Here is a 12,101-nt window from a genome sequence, read left to right on the forward strand (position 1 = left end):
ACCCTGTAAATTACTGATTAATATTATGTTCCTACACCGCCCCGGAGATTTGATGAAATCCTTCAAAAGCTTAGTTACGTTGCTTCACCCTCCATAAATATAATAATAACGCGGAAACTACGGAGTACGGAGTAGAACTAGCCTTAACCATTATTGATTTGCCGTCTTGGGCCTGCTTGTCAAATAAACCCCCCGGGACTACCTCTAGTAGTACTCCGTACCACGGGCAATATCATAAATAGAGATCGACCGAAAGAGCCTTAAAGCAGTTATTAACGAATAACAAATATTTCAGTGGTTGTCCTCACTTGGGAGTTGGTGCCAAGATTAGTTAAGTAACTACCTAACTACTCTGTACCTAAGGTAGTTAGTTACCTACAGGGCCGTGCTGGGGAAAACTCTTGTATGGAGTAGTTAGGCTGGAGGCTTCAAGGTTAGGAACAGAGAACCAAATGTATTCTGTACTCCGTACGGAGTACTTGAATTCATCCTCCATGGTATTTTATGTTAGGAAAAAATAGAGCTTAAAGTGTATATGGAGTCTGCTTAGCCCATGCCTGTTATTTAGGTCCCGGTGGAGCCAACATCAGACACCTTCCTGTTCATTTTAGTAAATATTATAAACACAGTTGCGACTGGGGAAACCCACAGGCCTCGAAATTAGACACTTATCTACGGAGTATGAGACAATTTGGTCTGAGGCTCCTGAGATCATTGGTAGCATATTACCTGGAAATTCTAGGCTCTCAACCCTAATAAGATACGGAGTAAAGCTTGCCCCAACGTCGCTTTTTGTATGACTATTGCGAGTAGCACTTACGTTTAAGGGATTATTATTGTGTAGTTAACTAACTACTCCGTACTGCCGCGTCTCTATCATTAATACGCCCTACCCCTGAACCCCTGGAGACCAAACCGGCGTCGCTCTCTCGCCAATAATAATTTCACGAACATATCAATAGCCATGTCCCCTGTTGCACCCTTACCCACGTCGGAAGCAAACCGTGGTGTCCGACCAACAACAGCAGAGTTAAGCATGTTCTCCGTACTACAGGGTATGTAGTTAGTTAACTAGTCATCCAACTACTCCGTAGTCCCATACAGAGCAGAGGTGCCTTTTCCCAAGCAACGACATATTTGGACTGATTTCATTTCAAGTACGCCCTATGGAGCATGTATAGGAATTCCTTTGCGCACCGTGCACCGTGCGTAAATACAGAGTGTACCGAGTAGACTACCTGCATACATAGTACGGAGTAGGAAGTAAGGTGCACAACCTGAGACGACGACTGAAGCCCAATTGAATTTCCAGATTCATGGGCCCACGAAGTACACATAACAGAGTGCACAGAATACAAAAGCAGTAAGGGAGATGTTCATGCTCTTTGATATGATCAAAAATCACCCCTCAAGAAAGGGAAGCCCCATCGGCACAAGATTGCATCATATACTTAACTATACAGAGCATACACTACTACAGTATATACACAATACACAATAAATGATAAATATGATCAAAGCACTGTTGATATATCAACTGTTCGGCATGCACCCGAATCACATACCAGCAAAAAATTCCTCCCAATAGGAATATCTTTAAGTAAAGAATTTCGCTGTCTGAGCCAAGTTGAGTTGGCCACCCTAGCCTCACCATCCCGTAGATCAACCAGCGCAACAACCGTCGTACTGGTAGCGGTACCGAAGCTTGCTTCATTGCGCATTCTTCGAAGCAGAGCTACCTCGTTCGGGCCATCGGATAGCGGTATTTCCATTCCTGTCCCCTGGTGATTCTCAGGTGGTTCATCGTCCTGCCCAATTACCCCAACCACGATTTTCTCGGCTACCTCCAGGCCAACAATTGCATCCAATAGACCTACAAAAAGAAAAGGGTGCTGCATAATCTCCGCAACAAAAGCACTGCAGGTTTGCTTAGCAAGGAGTCGATACGAATTATCTCCGAGCAGCGAGGAGAGCCGGAGGAGGTTTTGTGCAATCACTCCGTTAATAGACGGGGTCGCAGCGTCAGTGCCAGGTTTGAGACGAAAAAGCGGACCTGGAACATCCCCAGGCATACGTTCTAGACTCATATAGTAGCCAGCCGGTGTCGTTCCATCAGAACCTAAAGCAAGGAAATATTTGTTCAAATATTCTTGAGTTAACGAATCAGAACAGTTTCAAGGTCCAGCGTTCGAAGAAACCCCAAAAAAGAACACTTACGTTGGAGATGCTCGGCTAGCTGCAGATGGATGTCGTCAAAGGTAGCTTCGTATAGTTTGATCAGCCCAGCCGTAAGATAAGCATAGTCGTCTGCAAAACCTGGAATTTCACCCCTTACTCCAGCGCGAGAAACGCGCCAGAGTTGCCCTGTCCCTGTGTCTAATAAATTTTCTCTTATAAACTTCACAGCTTTCTCCGCTGAATAACGGCAATGTCTTGACTTCTCTGGATTAATAGAATGTAGTAAGATGCTACATTTTGAAAGAGCACTAATGGCGAGCCCATTCCATGCGACGATGATCTTATCATCTAGGTCAGGCCTAACTCTATGTGCTTCTCTGAAATCTTTGAGTTTTTTTTTTGATGACTTGATCATGTTAAGGACGTCACATTCGTTCAACCCAAATTCTTTGGCAATTTTGCCAGGCGTTTCTTTAATGCTCAATACATTTTGATTGATGAATTCATCATGCGGATCGTTTCCACGAGCAACGTTTCCATCCGGAAGAATACCCCAATAGCGCGCACAAACATCTGCCTCCTGTTGACCTAAAATTTGCTGTATTTCCTTAAAAGTCCAGACATAAAAAGCACCTTCACGCTTGTCTGAGTCGTTCAAGGTAGGGAAACTGTCCGCGTCCTCCGAGGAAAAGAAAGCACCTTCAGGAGAAATAATTGGCGGGCTTGTTATATAAGCAACAATATCGTAGATAGCCTCCAAAAGTTCTGGCTCTCGATTAACTTCAAAACAATCAACGTAGACATCCAGCAATTGGGCCTGGTCATAAAGCATCTTTTCGAAATGGGGTAAACTCCAGTTCTCTGTAACACTATATCGAGCGAAGCCATGGCCGATGTGATCACGAATGCCCCCACGAACCATTTGAATCAGTGTATTTGATACCATTTCTGTTGCGTGCGCACATTCTTCGCGACCAACAATATCCCATACTGCTTCCGGATATCGTCCTAGACGAAGCAGGAAGCTCAGGTTTGCCGGCGTTGGAAACTTCGGAGTTCTTGAAAAGCCACCATTAGCCGAGTCGTATCGAGAGAGAAAATGCTTATAAGCGTCTTCTAAGAGTTCTACTTCAAGATCTTCCTCATTTTCAGCGCCTGGCTGCCTGAGATGGGTACCTTCTTCGGAAAATTCTCGAAGCTGTCTTGTAATATCCTTGGCACTTTCTTTACATCTCAGCTCTTGGCTACTCCAGACATCCCGAAGCTTTTCTAAAATTTCAAGGAATGTAATGGGTTCCTCGCCGCCTCCCTTTGGCACTGAGGTACCACATGGACCCGGCCAGTATGTTCCTCCAAAAACAGGTTCAAGATCTGGAGTTAAAAAAACATTCAAGGGCCATCCACCAGAGCCCGTTGTGGCCTGAATATAGTTCATATAGACTTCATCAATATCCGGCCGCTCTTCCCGATCGAGCTTGATAGGAATGAAAGAACAGTTGAGAACGGAAGCAACTTCCGGGGACAGGAACGACTCCTTTTCCATGACATGACACCCTACCTAGACGTTATTCGTGAGACTACGCAGATTAATTCAGGTTTCACAAACAGTGACAGGCTGAGTAGCCGATACTCAAAAAAATAAGTCGATTTAATTTTCGTGCAAGGCGTATTGCGCACGAATCCCATAGTTGCCAGGCGACGGGATTATTCATATGTCCGCGGACCTATGGTAAATTGCAAACATTAGTAAAGGTAAAAGGATTTTATGTCGAGGATCCATTGAGGTAAAAGAGGTCTTTTTCCCGGGAGGGGCAATTAGGGGAGAATACATATGGAGACTGGCTCTCAGAGAGCCTGTTTACAAGCTCAGACGGCTGGGTCATTTTACTAGTCTCAATAGAAGGTAACTGTTTTGCTAACGGAAATATTGTGAAACATATACCGTATCTTTCCCAAAAAATCTGGTTTCAGCAGGCTGGGGCTAGGGTGTAGAATGCCATCTGGAGAAGCCCGGCAAAGCCTTCTTGAATGTTATGTAGCAGGGACTTTATACTGCGATATCAATATTGTATGGATCAAAGCGAATGATAAATTTCCTCCCTTCTCTCAGAAGCACAGTGGGCTGACATCTTGTTATTGCCATATCAGGATGAGGATGCATGTCATTGACATCATTATTCACGTGATGACCGCACCTCCCCATACCGGAATTCCAGATCTGTGGAATACCGTAATGTTATGGTAGTGGCAACGTAGCCATGGGTAACCACTATGTAGTAACTCAGCACAACGTTGAAACTACAATTGCGTAATATTACCTTTGTTTGGTTGCCACAACTTCAGTCAGTATTCGCAACGTTGTCTTGCATAGAGTTAATTGGAGTTAACTTGGTTAAGTGTATTTAACTTTAGTAATGTTTTGTATTGGAGTACAGCTAGCTATTTCTACCACAAGTACAATTACACCTACATACAAAGAACCTTCCAGAAAATTTCTAAGTCCACAAAAACTATGAAAACAGTAGTAAAAATCGCCTACTAGCTAGGCTAGTAGGAATTGTAGAGAATCACCTACTAGCCTAGCTAGTAGGATAGTAGAAATCGCCTGCTAGCCTAACTAGTAGGATTGTAGAGAATCACCTACTAGCCTAGCTAGTAGGATAGTAGAAATCGCCTGCTAGCCTAGCTAGTAGGATAGTAGAAATCGCCTACTAGCCTAGCTAGTAGAATTGTAGAGAATCACCTACTAGCCTAGCTAGTAGGATAGTAGAAATCGCCTGCTAGCCTAGCTAGTAGGATAGTAGAAATCGCCTACTAGCCTAGCTAGTAGAATTGTAGAGAATCGCCTACTAGCCTAGCTAGTAGAATTGTAGAGAATCACTTACTAGCCTAGCTAGTAGAATTGTAGAGTAGAAAATCGCGTAGGCTTCTACTGTAGAAGAGAGTTAGTGAGTGACTTAGAAATTTGAAAAAGATGAATGAAAATTTTTCACCTGCTGATCATTTCCTTATTAGATTTAAAAATGTTGTTATTACCATATAGTAGATTCAATGTAGTGAGCTCTTACTATGTAGTAGTCAAAATACGTAGTAGTTACTGTAGCCAACGTTGAAACTTTGCCTCATACCCTCAGACCTTCCACTTTGGATGAGTCAGAAATGGGCTAGGCCCAATGTAGTGTAGTGTAATTATAAGCTTTGGAGCTAGACCCTTACAGATAATTTCTGCCACATTCTGTGAAAGATCTGAGCTGATTTTTTGCATTTTGTTAGAGTTCTCTGATCAGATGTTGAACTTAGTGAAATTTTGAATCTCTGAAACAGTCTGTTCAATGTCTTTAACTGTTCACTCTTCATGCAGCTCACATTTTATTGTCAGAATATTTTCATAGTTATTTTTATTAAGTCTTGAGTCAGTTATTTATTTTTAATGTTTTGTTCTTTCATTCATGATCATCTGACAAAATGACCACACATCATCTTTCATCACTCTGGTTTTCAGACATTCTTGAATCTGACTGTCAGCAAATGGCTTCTCACTCAGTTAGCAGTCAGAGTTCAGCATGCTCTGACATCAGAGATCTCTTACTCTGTTGTCTGAGAAAATAGATGATGTTGGAACAACATGCTCTCATCTGTTACATCTGCACATCTAAAACTGTCTGTTGATATGATTATTTCCTCTGACAGTGACTTGACTGAGTGTGAAGAATCTGATGAGACTAGTGAAGCTGGACAGACAGCTAATCAGTCAGCTTTAAATCTCTGATAAGTTCAGAATTTTGTTGAGAATCTGCTTATGTGCAGTAAGAGCAGTGGCTCTAATAGTCTGAACTCAGATATCATTATGTCTAAGTTAAAGAAGAAGAACAAGAACTTAAATCTGCTCAGCATGCAGATCAGTTTCAATAATTTTGTGAATAGTTCATTTAATAAAAATTTCTTTCAGACAGAGTTGCAATTCTTAAAAAATGCTCTTTAGCATCTGCTGAAGTTAAGTAAGCATTTATCTGAGCATAAAAAGATTGACATTGTATTTTAACTGCTCTGATGTTTTTAAGTATCTGTTTCTTCACTGATTCAGTAATAAATTCAGAGTGATGAATTGAAGTCATTCTATATATTTAAATGAAGAGTCAATAATCTGATCAGTGTGCTAGAAAAAAATGACTTCTTCTGAATTGTAGTGATTTATAGTCAGAATCTTCAGCACACAATATTAAACTGAATAGTGCATCTTATCTGTTAGAAGTTGACAGTTCTTCAGAGTCAGAGTCTCTTTTTCTGTCACTTTCATATGATCTATTTAACTGACAACATTAGCATTGATAATCTTGCTTTTATGATTGAGCAGATAATGTCTGTGTTGACATATGTAATTAAAAATTTTGCTCATTTAAGTCATCATCAGCATACTCATAAATGTTGTCTGCATTGAGATCAGCTGACTCTGATTATTTTTATTCTGCAGTTAAGCTGCATCTGAAACTTTACTAACACTTTTGTCTAACTATTAGATCTTTATTTCATGAGCATGAAAGTTAAATGAAGAATTCTCACTATTCTGCACAGTCTAGAGATCATTAATAGTTACACAACTCTTTGTAATGAGTGATTAAACATGATCACTATTGTCAAGATCAGTGAATGATTATTTAATCAGTGTTGTGAGTGACAACTGATTAGTTATCACAATATCAGCTTCCAGAAGACTTCAGATCAATTAGCATTGTCATAATTAATAATTTTAAATTTCAAGAGAATATTTAACATCAGATCATTGATGATAAGAGTTCATTTCACTCTTATATCACTGATCTTTATATTTATGATCAGATTTTATTGAGTGAACTTTGTTGAAGCATGTTGAATCTGACTTCTTTGAATCAACTTAACTATATTCATTCTCTGCAGCAAAATCAGAATCAGATTGAGATTGAATTATGTTGCTATTTCATTTCTAAAACTCTCTTTGCAGTCTATCTGAATGAACTGATCAATGTATTTGAAACAGAAAGTGATTTGTATAGTTGTTTTATTCTACTAAAGATCAATAAACTGCATCTGTCAAAGCTAATGTGTACATTGCTCTTGAAATCTATATTGATGTCTGAGAGCATCTATGATGATCTTTATGAGATCTTCTGTACAGTATTCACTGAGCAGTTTAAGATGAATGAGAATAAGAATTTTCATGAGTCACTGTATTTAGTTTATAATGATCAGAAAACATTAGTGTTCATTTAAGACTGTCAGTGCTGATGATATGAAATTCAGAGAATATATGATACTCACTATTGAGCATTGTTAGTGTCAGCAATGTGACATCTTCAGCTCAACTTCTTATATATGATAATGAAGATCTTCTATAGAGAAGTTGAGTTTTCTCAGCAGACAACTTCATTGTTTAATTACATTAATCATCTTCATCAGTAGCATCTGCTCAGTGAGAAGACATCATTTCATCATCTTGAAGAATTTATTCTTCATAGTTTTAATGCTCATATAACAGCAATGTTTTTGTAGTTGATCAGAGATACACACACTGTGCTGAATATTGCAGATTTCAATGCAGTATAAGTGATAGTTTCAGATCTGCAGATTAATGAGTTTGATAAACTGATCAGTTGTTTATATTTCATGATGTTTGCACTGAAGTCAGTATGTTGATCTGATGAGTTAATGGAGAGAATGAAGAACTGTGATGTGCATCATTTCAAGATCAGCTCAAAGACTCAATCTGATGCTCAGAACTTTAATGTGTCATGACTATCTGATGAGAATTGTGTGAGTGTTATGATGACAGTTCATGTGCAGTTTCTTCATCTTGTCAAGATCTATAAGGTGATTAAGACTGGCACTAAACATGAAGATGTTGAGTTGCTGTCTTGGAAAGTTGAGCAGTCTATTTTGCATTTTGTCTGACAGTATCACTTTAATTATGTAGTTAAGATGTTGTATTTCTGATGACTCACAAACTTCTCTATTTATGATCAGCTGCTCTGAGATGCTGTTCTGACTAACAGTCTCATCACTGTGCACAGAAGTACTGATCATTTCATGAAGACTAATAAACTTAATGAACTACTTAATCTGAAGCTGAAGAAATTGCTGCAATCTTAGAGAACATCAACATTTAAGATTCAGAAGCTTTTTCAGAAGTTCATCTATACTTTAAAATATACACATCAGCTTTGTCAGACAGTTGAGCATGCTTTTGAAGAGTATATTGATGCAAAACATATTAAAAAGTCTGTCAGTAGGGATATCTGCAGTCTTGCTTCTCTAATATTGAAGCAGTTATGTGTTAATATAGAGAGTAGTTCTGAGTTCTTATCTGATATGAAGCTGTTCAATGTCTTTCAGAATCTATCATTCCATGTAGTCAATGTCAACACATATATCACAAAGATTTTGGAGGCTGGTGGAGTGGGTGCTAGTGAAGAGAATGAGAAAGATTTGAATGAAGTTGATCTATGTAGAGAAGATGCTGTTGAGATTGATTATCTGATTACTTATCTTCTGTGATTAAAAATCTAACAATCTTGATACTTAGAGGAGTGGATCTGATCAGATTTTATGTATGAGTGTTTCTACATAGATTATGCTCATATATAGTGAAATTGGTCATTTTCATTCCTACATATGTATTCTACTTACATACAGCAGCATCTGACCATCTGATCTGAAGACAACATAGTTTAGACTAAGCATCACTCAAAGCAGTATATTGCAGACAAATTATTGATTAACACAGAGATCATATCAGTCAGAGTCATTAGTTGATCTTCAACTCATGTGAGATGCATGTTAATCTTCAATACATTCATATTTTGCATTGATTGAATTGAGTTGAACATCTGAGCAAGATCTTTGATGAAGTGTGTAAGATTGAATTGATTTTGATTTGTGGTTTTGATCTGTTGATGTTCTGCAGAAGTTCTGCCTGAAGAGTTTGAAAGAGTTGTTTTTGATGTACATACTTCATGAATCTCATGAGTATGTTTCTTTGATGAAGAGTCTTCATCTTCAGATAAATCATGTTTGTTGATGGTGCTGTCTGCAAACTCACATTTAATGATGTTCATTCAACAGTGAGAATATGTGCTGTTCAGATGCTTCTCATTCTCACACACAGTTTATTTGTATACTCTGCATTGTCAGTCTTTATGTTTGCTGCAGTATGTACATGCTGATATCTGCTCAGCATCATCTGAGCCTTCAATTCTGTTGACATGATATAGTGTATTGATAATTTTTGGGGAAATTTTGTTTCAAGTCAATTCATTGTGAGAAGTATACCACTGGCTCTTTGTTATTTGATCTTAAGTTATTTTAGAATTTGTTGTTGTTTGTTTAACTGGCACATTGGCCAGATTGCCTTCTTTTGGATTTGAAAATTTTAATTGAAGTATTTGATTTGAAGATGGTGTTGCTGACAATATGTCAGCTATGGACCAAATATCAGTACATGTATTATTTCAGCACTGAGCAGATAACTTATCAGCTTGTTCAGTGGTAGCAGACTTCTTGAAAGCATCAGTCTGTTCTACACCATGTTCATGTTGATTTTCTGCACTGGAATAAGCAGAAACAGACTCATGGTCAGAAACATTAAGTATATCTGAGATGTTATTTGTTACCTGGTCTATAAGAGCTATGAAATGTCCATGCAATTTTGGTTGAGTAGTAGAAGATGTCTTGTTCTTGTTCCCTCAAGCTTTGATGATAAGCTCAAGGATGACTAATTACTAACTAATCTACTGCAGTAAGTATGTACAGAAGATTCCATGTCAGTTGCCAGAGAATATCTTTTAATGATCAGTGTTCTCACTGAAAGTCAGTGCCCTGTTGCTAGTTAGAATTGGTAATCATAGTAGGGAAAGTTGAAAAAGAATGACATCTTCTCAATGACAGCTTTGTTGATCAATTTAGTATGCATCATTGGATATAGAAACTTTTTTCAAGTCAGAGTGGACATGATTGATTGCATTAGTGCATATATTTTAATTTGATGTTGGGGATACCATTCTCCATCTAATGCAAAGTTTTTTCATAGTTGTAGGGTGTCTTTTGGATTCTGTTCTAGCATGTCAGTGTCATCAATCTGTGTTAGATGTGGATAATCTTCAGCTGTTGCTTCTAGTGCTTGTAGATGAGCTGAATGGACTTTCTGTTGGTGGTTAGAAAGTCATAGAACTTTGCATCTGATGAAATCATTTAAAATGAATCAACATTTCATGTATGAGTCTCTTTTTTCATCTGTGCTTAGTTTGAGTCATTCTTGAATTTCTTCCATTGTTATAACATCATCTTCATTCAAAGCTGTTCAGGTTTCTGTTTTTATTGCTGTAGATGGTTGTATTTGGATGGGTTCTCCAGAGAATTGACAGAGAAAATGAATGAGTTCATATTTTGTAGATCTCAATAATAGATGTTGGTGGTCTTTTTGAACTTTGTCTAACAGTTCTTTAAAGTAGGTATCAACAACTGATGTAATGAGAGCTTGGAGTACTAGATGTTGTTTCTCTGGCTTTGGCATGTTGAATTTTTGCTGTTCAGGGAAGAATTGAAAGAATTCAAGATGTTGGTCTGTGGTCATGACATATTGAGCATTTTTGTACTTAGTGAGTGTTGCTGTTTGTTCACTTGGTATTGCTGATTGTTTGATTATTGCATCTAGTTCATCTGTGGTAAGAATGTCATCAGCATTTAGTGCTGAAAAGTCTGTGGGAAGATAAAAGATGAGAAACTGTCTGTTTTGCAGATAAAGTACTTGTTCTTCTTGAGGGTGTTGTGATATCAGCTCTTGCTCCCAGAAGAGAAGATTGTTAAAACCAGAGAGATCACTATTGATGTTTTTTGATGAGTTCAGTAGTGATTGAGGCATTGATTCATTGTGTATTGATATTTCTATCACTAATGTTGTTCCTGTGTTTGAGATTGACACTTTCATTTCATCTGATTCTGATGATAGATGACTTCTAGATGTTCCTCAATCAAGTGAACTGTTAGCATGGTAGTCAGAGAATGTAGGGGATGATATGTTATCATCCATTGAGAATGCAATAGTATTGTGTTCTGAGATATCATTCTGTGGGTTGATCTTTTCAGCAGATTTGAGCAATTGTTTACTTTTTCAAGTTAATTTTTGCTTAACTGGGGTCTTTTTCTTGCATGATGTGGCTTTATTGCTTGGAGCTTTACATTTGTTGTGGTTTTGCTTTGGCGTGGGCATGGTGGGATTGTCATTTGTTTGGACAGTTTGTGGGCTAGTTGGCAATTCATCATCAAAAAATGCAAGAATGTTATTCTCTGGTTCAGAAGAGTTGAAGATGTCTTTCAGAGCTTTCATATTATATTTCTTTGTTTGAATTTCTTGTCTTTCTGATTGGCTGATATATTCAACTGACAATTTCTTTTGAGAGTTCTTCTCAGAGAGATTCTCTAGATGATTGATTGCTTCATTGATTATTGTGTCTGTTGTTTCTGATGCCCAAATTATGGTATTATGATTTTTGAACCATTCACATTAAAGAAATTTCTGCTTTCATATGATCTGACTTTCTCTTCACTGAATCATCTCTTCTTCATGTTTTCTGTTGATTTCTGCTCTGATCAGTTCAGCTTGAGTTTGCAGGGCTAAAGTGGCTGCTGTTTGTTGTTGCAAGATTATGAAAGATTCATCATATTGAACATGATTGTCATTAATATTGCATTCCACTGAATTGCACTGCTCAAAAAAAGGTGCTCTAGCAGATAGACAAATATAAATTCATTCATTGTGATTTTGTGTGATGATTTTGTTTTCTGTATGCTTGTTTGTCATAATTTTGTTCTTTCATGTGTCCATTGTCATTTCTATCTTAACTTAAGTAAGATGCCATGGTTCTGGTGCAGCTGGTGGAGAATTGTGTGACAAA

General features: G+C 38.0%; 1 protein-coding gene across 1 annotated transcript; it reads right to left on the minus strand.

Annotated features, from left to right (window-relative positions):
• Positions 1–1,514: 1,514 nt before the first annotated feature.
• LOZ57_004229 (uncharacterized protein) lies at positions 1,515–3,721 on the minus strand (the record flags this gene model as incomplete). The annotated part of the gene is made up of 2 exons (XM_049253274.1): positions 1,515–2,149; positions 2,218–3,721. 2 exons carry the CDS (start codon positions 3,719–3,721, stop codon positions 1,515–1,517), a joined length of 2,139 nt encoding a protein of 712 aa, XP_049107869.1.
• Between the last annotated feature and the right edge of the window lie 8,380 nt (positions 3,722–12,101).

Source organism: Ophidiomyces ophidiicola, assembly GCF_022830035.1.
Source record: "Ophidiomyces ophidiicola strain CBS 122913 chromosome Unknown scaffold_16, whole genome shotgun sequence".
Lineage (NCBI taxonomy): Eukaryota > Fungi > Ascomycota > Eurotiomycetes > Onygenales > Onygenaceae > Ophidiomyces > Ophidiomyces ophidiicola.